Below are 19211 nucleotides of genomic sequence, written 5' to 3'. Positions count from 1 at the left end.
CCGACATGTTAAAGTATAGAGGCCAGTTAGTAAAATTTTTGGAAATCACTGTTAACAGTAATTAATCGACAGCACGAGAAAATCAAAGAATAAAATAACGGTGAGGCAACATGCGTGGATCTCATCCTGATCAAAACACACAGTGTCACCAAACGTGTTCCCATGTCAAATGTGCGTGTTAGCAAGAGCAACAACTGGCATGACAGGTTGGTGGATGGGAGAGGGGCATGGCCTACAGGCACACACATTCTTGAGTGCAGTTGTGTGCTAGCCAAGATTTAGCTAGAGCGCTAGGGTGTTGGGGTGGTGATGGTGGGCCTGGGATTGGGCGAAATATGGATTTGTGAGTGTGTGTGTGTGTGTGTGTGTGTGCGCGTGTTTGTGTGGCAGCTGCAGCCTTCATGCCCCTGGCGGTGTTGTTGTAACCAGGCAAGCCAAGGCCGTCTGCCTGCATTCTTCACCCCCTAGGCCCCCTGCCTGCCACACACAAACACACACACGCACACACACACACACACACACACACACACACACACACACACACACACACACACACACACACACACACAACAACGTGCATGCAAGTTCAGTTAGTCAATTGTTAGTGCTTGTTGAGGTTGAGATTTTCTTATCTTATAGGGTTAGAGTTGTAGCAGAGTCCTATTTCATTTTCCTAATTTTTACACACGTGTGTGTGTGTGTGTGTGATTGTGTTCAGATACAGGAGAACAGTTGAAATTTGCTCTTTAATTATAGCCCACATTCATCGTCACACTCAGATCTTCTCTTTATTTTTAGGCAACAGAAGAAGAAAAAAATTTCCATACTTCAACTTATAATGTCTCTCAGTGAAATCCATGCTGAGTGGTTATTTCTGGAGATACACAAAGAATATGCAGTGAGACGTTAGTTTACTTGCTTACTTGGCTTGTTTTCAAGTCGTTTTGATAATGTATGCACTGTCCAATAAATATTTTCTTCAAGTGACACGCTCCACTAGCTAATTTGTTTAGAAATAAAAAAAAACAAATGCACACATTCATTTGGGGTTGTTGAACGACAGACCTGAACGCTGCCTCCAGATCTTCTTTTTCTATTACTGTCTCTCCGTTACTCTAACATGACGTTAGCACTTTCCCTTTGGACCATGCCTTTAGGACATATGCTCCCACCTGTAAATAAATATGCAAACACAGACAAACACACAGCAGAGTTTAGACACTAGCTGTGGGCTACGACTGATGTATACCACAGAGAGGTAACTGTGTCTGTGTTGTAATTAATCTCCTTAGTAGCAGCAGTCAATAGAGAGTGCGGCGGTTCGAGATGCAGATTGTGAGCAGAGTTTGATTATCGAGCTGTCTGGGGAAATTACTGCAAACTGCCTCTCAGCAAAACTTGCTTTTATTATGTCTGCTGAAGAGCAAAATACATGCTTACTACCACGGCTGCTCTGGAAGCTGTTTCAGGTATTTTTTGTAGGATAATGGAGGAATTATTTCAGTGCAGGTGTTGTGCATGTGTGTCAGTAAAGCGTGGGATCCAGCAGGTGGTGTCCTTTCACCAGGTCAGTGGGGAGGCTCTCCTTCTCTAACCCCCACCACCACCCCTCCCGCCAGCAGCAGGCGGCAGGGAGGCGATGGCTGGAGCCCTCAGCCGCTTTGTTTCTCCGTCCCTCCTCCACACCGTCCCGCACCTCCACCCGACACCACAAACTGTCAGCCCTTTTCACCGCTTGCAGATCCTCTTCACCTAAACATCCATTTATCTGTCTCGCCCATCAGTCCATCCATGGATCCATCTAAGCTTCCTTCCTTCCTCACCGGTTCCAGGCAGAGGCAAGCCAGCCTGCTGTGTGTGTGTGTGGGTGTGGGTTAGTGTAGGGCAGTGCCCGAGCATTAAGCCGTATTAAGCCCTAATTAATGAGTGTGCCAGTCGATACAGGCCAGTTATTGGATTTGCTGCTTTAGCTGCTGGAAGGAGCGCTGCCTTAATCACACACACATTCGTACACACATCCCCCTCTAAGGCAGGGTGTACAAGGTGAGACAAGGGGTGGATTAGAGAGAGAGAGAGTGGTATAAGAAGGCCAGAGGTTGGCGGCTCTCTGGCCAGACAAACTGAGTGTGTGTGGTTGTTTCTGTTGGTGCCAAGGTTAAAGCTTTTCTTACTGCATTACATAAACCTTCAGCTTACAACCTGCAGCTGCTTTAAACATCTCAGTTCACGACCTGACCGACTGATTCACTGGCTGCATGTTCAGCTCACTTACTGTCAGACTATGTGTAAAAGCCTGCTGGCTTTTTGCAGCAGTGTTTGTCCAGTTGGTGCCATTTCTCTGAAATAATAGTATTTTGTATATTTTACTGCATAGTGCCTCAGTTTCTCTCTTAAAATGGAAAACCAGTATTGCCAATAAAAACTCAGACCTGGACTAGGAGAGTGTTAACAAGAGGCCTGCATTAAAAACGTGGGCATGTGGATGTTTACCAGGCAGGGAAAGTCTAAGCCTTTACATTATGGGAAACATAGCATTATTTTATTTTATTTTTTTAAATCTTGACACATAGGAAACAGTCAGTCAGGATATGCTCTGCTGCATTGATTTTGTTAGTTAGTCTTTAACTGGAGTGCCCCTTTAAAGGGGAACTATGCAGTTTTTCTTAGCTTAATTTACCTTAACTGAACAGCTTCGGAGTCATTGGAATGGTTATATGACTTTTTTTTCGGGTTGAATGGTGGTCGTCTCGCTCCCCCCTAGCGCCTTTGAGAGGAAAAACCACCCTTGCAACTTTTGGCCGGCGAGCCGCCATCCTCAGTGTCACGAAGTATCGCGTGATGTCAGGTCTCGCGATGTAATGAATTGCTTTAGGCACTGCACACATACACGCTCCCATCCAGGAACCAGCTAGCAAGAACAAGGTAGCGATGGAGTTTTTCACACTATCGTCATGGCTGAGCCAGCAAAAAAGAAGCAGAAAGCTAGGAAAGCATTGTCGGAGGAACAGAGAAAGAGGAACCGGCAGACTGACCAAGCAAGTTTTTACACAGTGTTGCCAAATATCTATTCCAAAGCTGTAGGGGGAGCCCTATAGAGAAACCTGTGAGCAAAAAGCGAGAAAACAGCGAAGAAATTGCCAAAACTGCATAGCACCTCTTTAAATTAAACGCATTTCTTACGCATTACATACTTAATTTTACTTGAAATGTAGGTAATTAAAGGCTCATTAAAGGGGCTATACTCGACATTCAGAACATTAATATTGCGGCAAACACATATTTGCTATGTCAAGATAAAATGGAGTAATGGCTGAGCAGAGAATGAAGTCTCACTCCCTCTGTGCGTGTTGTACTGTAATCCAAGCTTCTCTGTTCTTTGTTTTGATAGCCGGGCCGGTGGCACATGCAAAACGTAGGTATGTCACGTATTGGGGAACGGCCTGTAAGAGCCGTGTGGAGGCAATTGATGGCGATTGATTGTTGACACGTCACCTGCTTTACAAACCTGGAGTGGATTTCAAAACTGGCCACTCGTTAGCACAAAATCTCTAAAAGAGACGGCTGTATCTACATGTACCAAGATCAGAGGTTGTGATTGGATAAGGATTGGCATTTTCTCAGCATGACTCAGATTAGTTTGGTGGTGTGGAGCTAAAGGCCTTCAGTCAACACGTTCTCAACGCTTTCCTCATCAAACATTTACAGCTTCAGAACAACAGGCTCTGTTTCTGACCTTTAGGTCCTCTGCTGTGTGTGTGTGTGTGTGTGTGTGTGTGTGTGTGTGTGTGTGTGTGTGTGTGTGTGTGGCTGATATCTGCTGCACTTTGTGTGTGGCACATCGGTTCTGTCTGTATCTTGTGCCTTGGCACACCACAGCGGGGCTCTGTGTGTGTTACTGTGTGACGTGGCGATGCCCTGCTGTGTCGTGCTGCGTGACGGCGTAGGAGGGAGAGTGGGAGGAGGGAGAGAGAGGGGGTGGCTGGTCAGGACAGCTTGGCAGCCGGCTGTAGGAACACCAGGCAGGGAGGGGAGTCATTGCCCTCAGCCTCCAGGACTGGACAGAGCCTCCAGGTCTGAGATTAAGCGCTCAGCAGGCCTTCGGTTGGGATGGAGGAGAAGGAAAGGGAAAGAAGGAGGGCAGGTTATAGCTGCTGAGGACTAATGGTGATGTAAAAGGAGGCTGAAAAAGTTGATAGATGATGGAGGGTTCCTCACAAAGAGGGACAGTCAGGAGCAGGATTAAACCCTGTGGTGGAAAAGGAGACCGAGCAGGGCAAAGTGAGGACAATGTGGGGGGAGAGCAGCGAGCAGATTGTGGAGGAGAGTTGGGATGTTCGCCTCCCCCGTCTGTCACACACAGGCAGCCCTGCCACTGCCAACATGACCAGCAGGGCAGGGGCATCTGTCTCCCCCCCAGCTACCTCTCTCTGTCTGTCTCTGCCCCGAGACACAACTCTCTTCATCCTCCTCTTCTCTTCTTTATTACACGCATCATTCCTGGCTTACTTGTCATCTTCTAAACCTGTTTTAACAGTGACGGATAAAGTTAAAGATGAGTACCATCATGTCAAGACACAGTGCAGTGGTTTTCAAAGCTTTTTGGCTTGTGATATTTTATATCTAAAGAACTCAACTTGCAATTCTTCCCCACAGACTGCATACAAACTCTGAGCATTGTTTTCTTCTAAGAATGTTTTGTTTGGTTGGTCCTTTGAGGCCTAAAGAGGTCAAACTCTTCTGTAGTTCATAAAAATAAAGACTTGTTCTTAACTTTAGTTATCATCTCACTACTCCTCAGTCTTCTATTGTTGACTCCTCAGACTTCTATTATTCAAATCCTTTACTCAAGTAAAAGTTCTAATGTCACAATGCAAAATACTCCATTACAAGTACAAGTCCTGCATTTAATCCTACTGAAGTAAAAGTACAGAAGTATTATCAGAATGTGTTTTAAGTTCTTAAATGTAAAAGTAGTCATACTCGAGAAACGGCAGCTGTAAATGATGTACTGTATAATCTTATGTGACGTTGTTAATACTGATGCATCAATGTGTAAAAGGAATTTTACTGTTATAGCCGGTGAGGTTGAGCTACTTTATCTAGTTTCCTGTGTGTGTGTGTGTGTGTGTGTGTGTGTGTGTTGTGTGTGTGTGTGTGTGTGTGTGTGTTGTGTGTGTGTTGTGTGTGTGTGTGTGTGTGTGTGTGTGGGCTTATTTAACTATATTCGTCGGGTCCAAAAACCGGGAGTCCAGTATACTTGTAGGGTCCCGACAGCTTTGTGGGGCCAAAATTCTGGACCCCACAAGTTTAAAGGGCTGTTTGAGGATTAAGACTTGGTTGTAGGATTAAGGTTATAATTAGGTTATGGTGAGGGTGAGGGTAAGGGTTAAGGTTAGGCATTTAGTTGCGATGGTTAAGGTTAGGGTAAGGGGCTAGGGAATGCATTATGTCAATGACTGGTCCCCACAAAGATAGTGCCACAAATCTGTGTGTGTGTGTGTGTGTGTGTGTATGAGTATGAGTTTACCACTGCGCTGGAGGAAGGGTGACTGACTGAATGAATGAATGGATGGATGGATTAAATAATGGGCTGCTGGTGGGAAATATCTTAACAGACATTCCACCTCCACCCCCAAAGACAGTCAACACACTCACTATTCATACACCCTTACCCCTAAACTCCAGCTGGAAAACACCACCTCCCAACACACACACACACACACACACACACACACACACACACACACACACACAGTCTACTCCCACTGTGCAGTGAAAGAGTTCATTGTCTGCAGGAGTGGCTGTGTCAAAGGGGACACACTAATTGGGATGTCCCAGTAGTGATCAACACTTTGCTTCATGACTGCACGCACAACACAACTTTCTCACCAGAATGGTAACCTGCTATTTTACAGAGACAACATGATGATATCATGTAATATTGAGCCATTTGATCTAGTGTCCAGACACACTGGGTACTTCCAACACCACTGCTGATGTGCACTAAAATCGCTTGAATTTTGAGTTTGGTGTTAGTCAGTTGAAACATGAAAGTGGCACCACAGTTCTAGTGACAAACAAAAAGTTCTACATCCTGTAAAAAATGTACTAATTTCAGTTTATGAAGTATTTATTCTTTCCCTTTTGGTGTATAAATATATATAGTATTATTGTGGAACTGCCCCCTATGATTGTGTTGGTGGTTGTGGGGCAATCAGTATTTTTCCAAAAATCCAACCAAATATCTGAGGCCAGTGACAAATTTGTTCACAAATGCTTTTCAGTAGAGAAACACCAACCTCACTTTTTTCTCCCCCCCATAACTGATTTAAAACTGAAAAAAATGTATTCAATGCAGTTCTTTTTATAAAGTTGAATTATTCCATCTACCCATTCTTTGTCAAAACGTATACAGAAGATAATATACCGTAGTAGAGATGTTCATACAGCAACTGTCTTTTTGCGCAAATGTTAACTGTATTGTTAACATTTCCTCATGACAGTCTCTAAGAAACAGTATGTGGATCAGTCACATCTGGCTGATATCCAATCTGAAGAAAATGAATCAGCAACTATTTTCATAACCGAATAATCATTTGAAACACTTTTCTTTAGAGAAATGCCAAACATTAGCTGGTTTGAGCTTCTCAAATGTGATGATTTGATCCTTTTTCTTTCTCATACTTAGAGTAAACTGAATATCACCTGACATTTTTTACTATTCACAATTAATCGATAATGTAAGTAATTGTTAACTGCATCCCTAATCCAAACTATTCATTAGGGTCAATATTGTCCAATTTCGTTTAGTTCATCACTATTTTTCAGATCCTGAATCACCTCTTTGTCAGCACTCTAATTATGCAATGTTCACCGCTGTCACATTCATGTGATTAATTTAATCATGTTGATTAAAGAGTCCAGGGATATTTAAAAAGCTCTTTGTGGATCCAGCTCTCTTTCAATATTTACAAGATTTGTTTTTTTTATCAGCCAGGAGGGTACGTTGCTCTTACAGTTTCAGTCAATAGTGTGTGTGTGTGTGTGTGTGTGTGTGTGCGCGCGCGCATGTGTGTTGCAGGCTGCAACAGTTGGACCGTCACTGTCAGAGCAGCGCCCAGCAGGTGTGTGAGCTGCTGGCCAAACAGAACCAGCTGATGCAGGAGAGAAACACACTCACCGAGGAGATGCAGAGCCTACACATAGAGGTAAAAACACACACACACACACACAGAGCAGTGTGTGACTGTTTTGTTTCTAAATTAATTTAATGATTGTGATGGTGCCTTTTCTCTCCAGGTGCACGTTATAGTTGTCAGTTTACTAAAATAAAATCAGTAAGAAGACGTTTGTCCGGTCATGAATAATGCTTCTGTCTAGTTCTGAAAAACATGTTGTCTATATTCTGTTCTTCTTCTGTCTTTATCAGAGAGATTACTGTATGTGTTTCATTGAATGTTGTGTGTGTGTGTGTGTGTTTGTGTCTTTCTAGAGACGAGTCAATACTCTGTCCACATGAGTCTGTCCTTCCTGTTTGGACCTGGAGCTGAAGTCAGAAATTTCCTGTTGACAAGAACATATCAAACTGTTATTTAAGTTGTTGTTTTTACCCAGGCAGGCGTGTTCCTCCTTCCTCATCCTTTTTGTATTAAGGTACACTGTATACACTTAATGTTCACAAATGTTTTATCAGAACTGAAAATCAGGTTTCCATTTTATATTCTGCAATACACTGTTACTGTGATATGTAAAACTGTTAGAGGTACTAGGATGTTGTGTTGGTTGTTTTTTTTAAACCTTATTCATTTTTTTTTTTTTTTTTTTTTTTTACAGATTTAATAAACAAAATCGCTGAGCTTTAGGGATGCGCTAAATTATCTTTTTTTTTTCATTTTTAACATTTTAACTGAGGTGAAAGTTCAGAAGATGAATAGTATTTCCAGCGACAAATCAAATAAGAAGTCGACACCACCGCAGCAGATTGACATAGTTCTTTATTGAAGCTGTCCGTAAGAAGGAAAATAATGTGCATCCCTATCATATACATTTTATGTGTAAAAATACTAAGGATGTACAGTGTAAAAAACAGCTTCATGTTGATGGTAATATGTTGTTTTCACATCCTCGCGGCCTTACCGGCCAGCAGCACTGCATCCTGACAGCTTGAGGGACAGAAAAAGGCTGTTTGATCGATCTGCTGTGTTTCCTGACACTGTCTCAGAATCAACATCACCTCTGCTCCGCTGACATGTCAGAGAGCAGAGCTGACTTCAGTATTAGTGCTTCAGGGAAACATGGCCCACTCTGAGAACACCTGGCAGCTGTCCACGTATGTCTCACACAGCTGTAAAGCTACAGTAGATGGACATGAAATTAAAACTCAATTACACCTTGAAATATTTGTACACGTTTGCCCGTTTTTTTTTTGTTTGCTGTTTATAAATAAAAGCATCTCATGCTTGTTCATGTTAATAATCATGATGATAGTAGACTAGTACTGAAGAAAGAAGAGAGGGGAGGAATTCTGTCGCAGACACGAGGTCAAATACTTTAAGAAATCCTTCCAAACACTGGAGCCATTTACTGATTATCTGCATTAAACGCCGGGCTGAGTGCAGTTTGTGGTTTTTGGCTGACGCCGTCGGTTCATTAACAACGGACGAGATCAACACAGAGCAGCTGAGGTCTTTGAAAGGACTTTACATATTAAAATACTATTGGAGTCCGATCTGTTGTGTGATAGATGTACAGTACAAACAGCAGCAGCTTTAAGAGTGAACACTGTCAGTGCAGCGTCAGATACCTCATGTACTGTCGATTCACACCAGTCGAGGGCACCAGTAAAGCTGTGAGGAGGATTTAAGCATCCAGTTTAAGAAGTTACTGACATGCCCACAACTGACTCATAGTCTTTAGGGGAAAACACACATTGATGAAGAGGAAATCTAATCTCCACCTTCTCCACTTAGAGTAGTTGGAGGAAAAGGTGTTTTTATATGATCTCTGACCTTAGAATCAGCATCTGGAATGGCTGCTGCCACTAAATGAACATGGATATATGTAGAGCATTAAATGAGGAGAGTTAAAGGCTCTACGGAGGGAAAACTTTTGAAAAAAGAAGAGGAGAAGGAGTCAGTGACATCAGTGGATTTTTCCAAACATTTTTAGTTTATGAAGACTGACAACTTACTGAACATTTCCGCTGAGCGTAATTCTGCAGTGGCAGCATTGACTTGTTTCTGGCATGTGGGACACAATGAACAAGGTCCTGCCATCTTTAGACATCAAAAGCAACATCAAATCTATCGGTTGCATGTGGAGGGGAGATGTGCTTTAAAAATCCTAATTTTCTTAAAAACATAAAGCAAAAAAAATAAATATATATACACACTTCCTTTAAAGCAGGGCTGAATCAGATTCCTCTAAATCATATTAAATGTGAAGGATGTGAAAGTGCTGTGGCCAAAGCTACAAAGCGGTATTTTATGAACTCTGGTTTCTAATGAATTTGGCGGTAAGCGTGCACATACAGCTAGAACTCCTCAGTCGCTCGCAGACCTGGGTCAAATCAAAACTGAAATCCTTCCAAATTCTTGGGAGTGTTTGCTTGAGCCTGTGGAGGGTGCCAGCTGGGTGGAAATTGTACTCATTTTGAACTATTCGGCTGCTTCAGCTGTGCCAGACAGGCTCAATCGATCACAGGGAAGTATTTTTCATAAGAGTTCAGAGTGCCACTTTGACTCAGGACTGGTAGTGCGGACAGAGGACTACAGCATGCAGGCCAGCGCCATCCTTTTCTACTTTCTGCCATCAAGCGCCTTTGCCAGCTAATAGCAATTTAATGGATGTGCAAGAGTAAAGCATATGGACTTTTAAGAGCAGCGGAAAAACAGGTAATGTGTCGTATAAGACATATCTGTAAAGAAAAAAAGGAGGCATTTATTTTTTAGAACAAAATCTCTGAAGACTTAAACTGCAGAGTGAAACACAACTACACCTCCTTACTGCTAATCTCCAAAACAAAATGACATCAAATAAATTAAATAGAAAAGAAATTCAAGTTATTCTCAATGATAATAAAAACATTCAAATAAATATTGGAATACAATTTTCTATGCCTAATGAGAGCACATCCCCTGGTGCTCTCTTTAAATATGTGTTATCCAAATGTTGAAGGTGACGTCTTCCACATAATACCATGTTTTTTTTTTAAAGATGCAGTTGACATTTCAAATTTTAAAAAATATATTTCCTCACATATGGTGATTTTATGTGAGGATTTTTACTCTGAAGTGCAGGATGTCAACGTTTTTGACTTATTCTGAGCTAAACCATAAGGCTTACTGGCGTTTGAAGACAGAGAAATTGAGGGGATTTTAAATCTTGTTGGTCAGACTGGAAGACATGACGACACAAACAAACAAAGTCCAGACCCGAGAAGTGACAGCACACATTAATGACAGGTAAAATCTTAAAATAAAAGGTAGAATATTGCTCTTTCTCATCTCCAAAGAACTGATTGACCTTACAAACTCACATTTCATATCCAAACACTATCATTCCTACTTCTCCTCTACCCTTTCTCGACACATAAAAAGTACCACTTACAGTTCAGCATTGAATCTTTTTCATCCTTACCGCTTTACATTCAGACTTCTTTGCTGCACTTGTTTTCTTTCTGCTCAACTTTCACTTTTTCTTTCTCTCTGAATGTTCTGTCTCTCAGCCTTCACCAACACACACCTGTGGTCAGATTAAATATGGGAAGCATTTTTGTCAATAACTATGTCAGATGAGCCCTCATAGTAAACACCTGAAGGATAAAGTAGAAGAAGAAAAGGTGATTCAATTAATACATTTCTGTTTGTTTTTTACCTTTTTCAAGCTCAAAAGTAAACTATCTGTCTTTAATGTGTCCTGTCACCTTTCAGCTGTCACATTTTGGTCACAAAACAACACAAAAAACATTAAAATAAACAATGGAGCAGGAAGGCTATCTGCTTTCCCTCCTACATTCTTCAGCCATTTTTGTTTCTTGAGGTGCCATTTTTTTCCTCTCAGCCCTAAGAAATATTTTTTTTCCCTAGAATCATGTAATAACAATAGAAAAGTTAAATATAAAACCGATGCGTAGAACAATAAATAGAACATATATATATTATAGTCATTGCTATGATTGGTGTAAACCCATAACTGTTGATGCGTACCTCCTCACAGACCATAAGGTCTTTTAAAAACAATCCTTCATAAGAACCTCCCTGGAAACAGGAAATCAGCTGTTACCTCACTCATCATTACATCATAAATTATAACATTATAAATATTTCATCATTCTTGGAACTTTTCACCTGTACTCTCCCTCCTCATCAACAATGCCCAACCTGCCATCTTGGACTTCTCTTTTCACTCTGTGGGGAACCTGCTCCTGCTGCAGTTTCTCTTTCCTGCACAGACAGAGAGGTACAGCCGTGTGGTTCCCAAAGCCGTGGCGACAACGTGTCACAGTAAAGCTTCATCATCGACACAAAAAACAGTTTCGCTTTTGTTTTCCCTTTTGGGGAAGAGAATTAAACTTAGAGAGTATATAAATAAATAAAAACGTGGGGAAACATTCAAACCAACTGTTTTCCTCTCGTTTTCACCTCCACAGTGATGGATATATCAACCACCTTGCACTGCATTGTGGGTAACGTAGTAAAGCTCATGGTTTGGGAGCTTCATCCTTCTGAACTGCTGTGCTTTGAAGTGCGTTCTTAAACACAAACCCATAATGGTACCTCACCCCAACCACACACACACACACACACACACACACACACACACACACACACACACACACACACAACATCCTTTCATCGTCTTAATCTACTGAGTTGATGTGCAATAGCTTTACATTAGAAGTACTAGCAACATCTGTTCTGCAGCTGTACAAGCATAGATGGTAATGATTTGAGTGATGTGTTGCTGGCGCCTGTTAAATGATCTGCAGCATTAAGCTAGTAGTGTAGCACCGGGTTTTAGTAGTAGCAGTATAGTAGTAGTAAGAGTAGTAGAACCTGTAGTAGTTGTGGTAGTAGTTGAAATAGCAGCAACAACAATAATGAATTGCACTGAGCCAAACCTGAGTCAAATCCTGCTCGACAACATAAGCTGTAGGACTCTGCTCGCTGATGACAACTGCTCCTTCAATGCCAGGCAGCCTCAATCAATCCCAGAATTATTTAGGTGAGGATTTGAAATCAGACCCGAGTGACTCTGAGTCTGAGAGTATCTGTGTTTGCAAAAGCCTGAGATCGAACCGGTAATGGCAGTTTAGGTTTGAATTACTTAAAATGCTATATCTTCATCTTACAGATAAGAAGCCATACATATGTCTCCTTAAAAATGCATCAGCTGTTGTCTAACTTCATCAGAAGTATTTGTTCTTTTAGAGTTTGGCAGGACCGACACATGTCAAAGCACAGCAGGGCACCGGTGATGCTCCTGTCATTAAAGGGACATTACATAGTAACTGATCACATCACAGTTCGGATCACCTAGGGTTGCAGTGCAGGATTAGAAAGTAATTTTGACTGGAAGTTCTCTCTAAAACGGAATTCACAAAAATAAAAAAAAATAGAGAAGCAGACTGCAGAGATGAAAAAGAGAGGAGAAGGAGAAGGGCAAAATCCTTCAGTCTTTCTGGGTCAGTCCAAAGTTGTGGGTCTTTTGTCCCACACTGATGACCTCAGAGACCAGCTGAAATTATGTCACCGTGATTAACAGTTCATTCCCGCCCACTGGCAGAGTAGGAGAACTGTGGGAAGTGCGGTCTTCTCTCGTTGTCCAGACAGTCCATCCCGTCCTCGTCAACTAAAGAAACGTGGATTCAGAGGTATTTAATGATTCATTACAATTTAAAGTACATCTTCAGTTAATACAAATACATATAATCAAATAGGAAATGTATAAAATTTCAAAACATTCAAACATTACAAAACATTGTGTTTGTGCTACATTGTTGTACTGTAGATTTAAACAGACCAAGATTCAATTAACAAGTGTGTCTTTGATGTGCAAATCTCTTGCTAACTAACCAACGTGCGACCTACAAAACAGGTGGAACCTCATATTAGCACATCGGTTCCACTCATTCATAATTCAGTGCTGAACATTTTGAAACCAGCATCTTTATTTCAAAAGCCTGTGAAGAGCTGCATGTGGCCTGAGGACTATTCCAGAAACACTTGAATAAACAGACAATGGCATATTTTAGGTGTGTTACTCCTGTTAATTCAAGTTGAAATGTCTCACCTGAAGAAATAGCGCAAACACTGATAAATTGTTTAAACTGCAATTATTAAAGTAATCAAAGTGAGTAAAAAAACTGAATTTGATCACTATCAGGTGCTAATGCAATCGACTGACTGTGGAGCTTAACAATTTATTCCAATTTGTAATCAGAACATATCTTCATATCTTCAGAATATCTTCAGCTAGGTAAAGAATGAAAGTGATAGTTCGTCAAGTTTTAATGTGGGCATATGTTTGTACGTATATGTGTTAGAAAGAGAGAGAGAGAGACAGACAGAAGAGACTCACATTTCTCTGGTGGAGTGATTGTGATGGTCTGGGCTGTGAACTCCTCGTCAAAGTATCTGGTGTCTGTCTCCGACGTCACCTGAGGCTTGAAGGGAGGGACCATCTGGGGCAAAGACGTGAGGAGGACACAAAGAGGAAAGATTTGATTGTACAAGAACTCTTCTGAACTACAGAGAATCTGCTTGAAGGACACCAAACTTGGGATGTCAAAAAACATCCTACAATTGGAGCGCCCCAGTGGACAAATGGTTAAGGAGCATACCACATAACTGCAACATTCACAGTTTGATATACCCCTCTCTTTCTCTCCACATTTCCTGTCAATTTCTGCACTGACTGTCTGAATTATAATAATATAATAACTTTATTTATATAGCACCTTTTTACAAGGGGATTTACAATAAAAGATAGAGGTAAATAAGATCCAGAACTTAAGATACAACAATAATATAAATTGTTACAACAAATACCATCGTTCAAGAAAAAGCCATAAGATAAAAGTGAGTCTTAAAAAGATTTTTAAGGAAGATTCTGAGTTTGCCAGCCTGAGATCGTAAGGCAGGGAGTTCAACAGCTGAGGGGCACGGACAACAGGTTGAGATCTTGGAACCATTAGTAGGGCCCAGCCAGAGTATCTCAAGCAGCGATAAGGCTCATGGGGAATTAGCAGATCACATATATTAGAGGGAGTCAAACCATTCAAGACTTTAAAAACAAGCAGTAAAATCTTAGAATCAATTCTAAAACTCACAGGTAACCAGTGAAGGGCAGAAAGGATTTGTGTGATGTGGTTACTTCTCTTAGTGCGAGTTAAAAGCCTGGCAGCAGCGCTTTTTATCAACTGCATTCTTTGGATGTTTTGCCTGCTGATAGCAAAATAAAGTGCGTTGCAATAATCAAGTGTGGAGGAGATAAAAGCATGGATGAGCTTTTTTTAAGTCTGCAGATGAAAGCAATGATCTGATCGTGGCTAGAAGTCTCAATTGGGCATAGCAGGACTGCACCACTTTAGTCACCTGAGTATCAAAAGACAATTCAGAATCAAAAATAACACCAAGGTGGCCTCTTTTTGAATGTTTCTTAGAAAAGGCACCCAGACTAGAGGACAGATTATGAATGCTGCTAGTGCTGGGGCTACAGGGGGTAATTATGACTATATCTGATTTGGAATCATTCAGCTGCAGGAAATTTTTGTAGCATCCGATTTTTAATTTCTGCGAGGCAGGACATAATACAGGGTACATCAGTGGTACCAGGCTTTAAAGGGACATAAAGCTGCGAGTCATCTGCGTAGCAGTGGAAGTCAATGTCATGTCCACGCATGATTTGCCCCAGGGGTAGCATGTATATGGTTGATAAAAAGGGACCCAGAATAGAACCTTGGGGGACTCCAAGGAAAAGAGGAGCACAAAAGGAAGAGGTGTTTTCAATAGATTGGAGATGAACCAATCCAGCACTACATCAGTGATGCCCACCTGTTTTTTTCCAGGCGGCTGATCAAGACATCATGGTCCACTGTGTCAAAGGCTGAGCTGCGTGTTAAAGTGCTGCCGAATCTCCACTATTCTATTGTTTAAATGATTACGAAATGTTTTGCATCTCTCAGGGTTGGATTCTACTGGCTGGCTAGGTGTAGCCTGATCCTACCAGACTCTCGTACATTTCATTTGTACAGAGAGTCTGGCCTCTCTCCATTGACAAGTGTTAACTTCCTTGAAGCCGGGTACTCTGTTGAAGTTTAAAACTATTGGATCTGCCCAGAGCCATTCTGGATCTGCCATAACCAATCGTTAACATTTGGTCGTGACATATGTCATGCGCATGTGCAACAAGAGGGGAGACCGACAACTATCGGCTTATATTTAGCATTAGCATCGCTAGCGTTAGCCTTAGCCAACTCCTTCACCACTAACGGAGCGAGCTGGAAAATCAAACTTTTCCCGAACCCCGTGGGGAGGAGGGCCACACCATCATGGCCACCAACAAAACTCAGCAAAGCTTGTTCTTGCTCGGGCGTTAACTTCTGGATATTCGGCAGCGTTGCCACAACGGACCGAATGGCTTCGCTCGCATCTTTCTAGTGCACGTCCTCAACGTCATCGTTCTCAGCCACTCCCTCTGTTTACTGATTGGACCGCCAAATATTTGACCGGAGAAAACCCAAGAATATACCGCAAACCCAGACGGAGTAGTGAAGGAAAATTGAGGTGAAGTACGTAGGAGGGCGGAGCCAGGCTAGGCTAGGTGGGGGACCAATTACAGAATTTATAGTTTTAAAAAGGATTCTAGGATTGTGACCCTGTTTAGCAATTGGCTCAGAAAAATAGGTGTCCCTTGCTTCCTTGATTGCACACTGTTAAGTTTACATTAGATTTTTTAGAGAAGCAAGGGAGACACTGTTTTTATTTTTTCCACTTTCGCTTCCTCCTCAATTCTTCATTTAACCATGGCAGAAAAGAAGTTTTCAGCATTTTGTATTTGACTGGAGCTACAGAGTCTAGAATGTTTGTACAAGAGTGACAAGCTCCTCTCCTCTATGGTGAGGCCATGTTGTTTACTGGTATTAAAGATATGTGTGAGGCAGTAAAAGCTTGGCAAAAGCAAGAAAAATAGAGTGAATTCAGGGGGCGGGGGCGAATCAGTGTCGGAGGTTTGGGGTCAGGAGAGAGGAGTGGAACCTGGAAGCACACTGCGTTGTGGTCAGACATGGCAAAATAAACCAAGTTCACATCATCCACACAGAAACCATGGGAGAGCACAAGGTCAAGAGTGTGCCCTTTGTCATGGCTGGGCTGCTTCACATACTGGGTCAAAGTAAAATAATCTAAAAGTTTGAAAAAATCTGAAGTAAACAAGCAGGAAGAGGATATGGATATGTGATTTTTGTTAAATAAAACAAAGACTCTCAAAAGTGGAGAAACAGCCAAGCAAGACTGGGGAACAGCTAAAATCATTTTTGGTGTATTACTGCAAGGCCAGCTAAAATGTTCAGAGCTCTTGGTCGTAGTAGGAGTCGAACAGGACAGGACATACCTCCTCCTCAGGCTTCTTAACTGTGGAGGTTAGCGACATGATGTCATTAGTGCTAGCATGCACAATAACAGTATGAAAAGAGGGGTGTATGTTGAGGAGAATTAGTTAAATAAAATTAGCTGTCTCGCCTCCTGAGAGACAGAATGTAAACGCACCAGGAAGCTTTAGAAATCTGTTGATGGAGTCACCAACACTTAAAATATCAGTTATCTCAGTTTCCGGGTCTCCTTTGTAAATGGAAAGCTTTGAGTCAGCTCTCACACTTCAGTAGCATCAAGGTAGCCTTGCATCATCTCAATATTTCAAAAATGTCATATGTGTTTGTGTGATTAGACTATGTGTTGTCTCTCTGCATTTATACTTGAAACTTTTGTGTTGTTTTACCAAAAGGAAAGGAAAGCAGGGAGGAGAGAGGATAGGGTAAAGGAAAGGAGGAAAAGAAGGGAGAGTGGAGAGGAGGAAGTGAAAAACAGGAGAGGTGGTAGAGAGATCAAGAGAGGAATAAAGAGACAAAAGTGAAGGGAGGAAGCTCAGCACCTGTCTAACGCGTTATGATAGGTGTTGCCACACAGGACCTGGTTCTTACTAGGTAGTGTTATACAAGTAAACACATGATAGACCTCCAGGATACAAGGTCACACATCTCCATTATGCTTTGTGCTTTATACGGCTGCCTGTCTGTCTGTCTGTGTGATATGTGTATATGCTTACATGTGTTACACAAGTTAACCCTGACCCTCCTGATAAAATTCATCACACAATTATTAACAATACACAATTGTTTTGAAAAGGCAGGGATTTAAATAACTTAAGTACATATCTTTAAGGCAAGTTATTTTCCACGATTCCCTATTATGCTTTATTAGACATTATGAAACACTGGCACAGTACAGAGGGCAAACTCAGTTTTACCATGATTTTGCTTCATACCTTTTTATCATAGACATCCTGCCAGTCAACGCCAGAGAAGAAACTGTGTCTCATTATTTCTTTAGCGTCATCTGGTCCTCCACCAAGCCTACAGGACAGGAGAGGAATGTTAAAATAAAACAGAAATAAAACTGAGATCAGTAGAAGCAGCATATGATTTGAACCAACAAGCTAAACAGAAAGTAATCAAACTTATAAAAGTCATCAGAAGTGATGAGGATATATTTATTACTTTCTTTAGCAAAATAACTTGAATAAACGTGAGAAAAACTCCTGCATCTCCTGATTTGTTCACATCTCTACATTTTAAATACAGTTAGTTAAATACACTAAACCACACGCACACACCGTTTGTTGGGGTCTTTGATGAGCAGGCCCGACAGCAGGGACTTGGCGTCGGAAGACAGAGTGCGCGGGAACTTGATGTCCTCCATGAGGATGAGCTCAAACAACTTCTCGTGGTCCTGGTTGTAGAAGGGCAGTCGGCCGCACATCATTTCGTATGTCACCACACCCAAACCCCACCAGTCCACCGCACGACCGTAGTCATTGTCCTCCAGGACCTAAGGAGAGTTGAGAGAGACAGATACAGCATGTTTGCTTTTTTAAATGGGTCCATTTGTTTTATTGGACATCTGCTTTTGTTCTGCAGTTCTGCATTTATTTTATTGGACAATATAGACTGCCCAAGGTATTCGATGAAGAGGCAGATGAGCAAGGTAAGACAGTAAAGAAATCCAATATTCCATTTTGCTCAAGGGATGCACTAAAAAAACAGTAAAAGTTGTCTGAGGAGAAGAGAAGTGGTCGCACAGATAACAAGGGCTGAGGTGTAGGTCTCTCAATACACAGACACACATACAGAGGCAAACATCATGGGATGGAAGGTCTTCAGAGGCCCCTGTAACACTAAGGGAGTCAGTTTGCTGCCGTGGCCCACCAGATGCCCCCTATGGTCCGTGCCAGCACTCCCTGGCATACTGATCCTTCTCCTGGCAGGGATAGAGAGGAACGTCCCTGGATGGAAAAGGCAGGAACAGCCCGCAACATGGTTCAGGGCTGCTAGCACAGGTACTGTACTGTACTGTGAGCTGCTGTGTCTTGTGTGCATGTGTGCGTCTGTGTGTGTATGTGTGTGTGTGTGTGTGTGTGTGTGTGATGGGGAAAGAGGTCCTGTGAAAGAAGTCACTCCTGTATCAAAGTCTTGTGTCTGGGCTTCCTGCTCTTATTCCCTGCCTACTCTCCTTACGCTGTCTTTTCCATCCTGTCTAATCCTGCCTCCTTTGGCCTCTAATCATGTCTTCCCTTGCTTGTTCCTATTCTTTCATCCTCTTATGTGCCCGTCCGCTCACCTCTGGAAGAGCGAGGAAGAGGACAAGGAAGAAAAGGAAGGACTCTAGAAGAAAGGTATTTCAGTTCCTGTTAAGGCCCTCATTAACATAATAAGCTTACTAACATGATGAATGTGTATGCATGCTTGTGTTGTTTAATGTGTGTGTGTGTGTGTGTGTGTGTGTGTGTGTGTGTGTGTGTGTAACAGACAGACAGACAGAGCTGGAGAGCAGCCAGAACAACATACTGTATGTTGTACATCTCGCCAATAATAATAACATCTCACTCACTGTTAATAATGGTCCCGGCAGGGTGAACACTAACAGACACAAATA

The 19211-nt window shown here is 42.0% G+C and overlaps 2 protein-coding genes across 5 annotated transcripts in view; one reads left to right on the top strand and one right to left on the bottom strand.

Annotated features, from left to right (window-relative positions):
- Positions 1-19211, top strand: part of sdccag8 (SHH signaling and ciliogenesis regulator sdccag8) — a 64703-nt gene that overhangs the window by 38517 nt on the left and 6975 nt on the right. The window contains exons 17-18 of one of the 2 annotated variants that reach the window (XR_004106599.2): positions 7082-7208; positions 7493-7772. Coding sequence is in view for 1 of the 2 variants with exons in the window: in XM_031308643.2 (XP_031164503.1) it covers positions 7082-7208; positions 7493-7519 (154 nt within the window). In the remaining variant the exon portion in view is untranslated. Of the gene's footprint in view, positions 1-7081; positions 7209-7492; positions 8463-19211 lie in introns of those variants that run through there. The other variant, XM_031308643.2, reaches the window with a different exon arrangement.
- The window catches only part of akt3a (v-akt murine thymoma viral oncogene homolog 3a), a 68558-nt gene continuing 61173 nt past the window's right edge, over positions 11827-19211 (bottom strand). For all 3 annotated transcript variants that reach the window (XM_031308685.2, XM_031308676.2, XM_031308667.2), the window contains 4 exons: positions 17893-18107; positions 17545-17632; positions 13582-13684; positions 11827-12852 (listed from right to left, as the gene is read on the bottom strand). In XM_031308685.2, coding sequence (XP_031164545.1) covers positions 12767-12852; positions 13582-13684; positions 17545-17632; positions 17893-18107 — 492 coding nt within the window. In that variant the 3' untranslated portion in view covers positions 11827-12766. The remainder of the gene's footprint in view (positions 12853-13581; positions 13685-17544; positions 17633-17892; positions 18108-19211) is intronic.

Source organism: Sander lucioperca, chromosome 15 (assembly GCF_008315115.2).
Source record: "Sander lucioperca isolate FBNREF2018 chromosome 15, SLUC_FBN_1.2, whole genome shotgun sequence".
In the NCBI taxonomy this organism is placed as follows: Eukaryota; Metazoa; Chordata; class Actinopteri; order Perciformes; family Percidae; genus Sander; species Sander lucioperca.
Note: the sequence above shows the minus strand (reverse complement) of the source record. Positions and strands in the feature narration are given on the sequence as shown.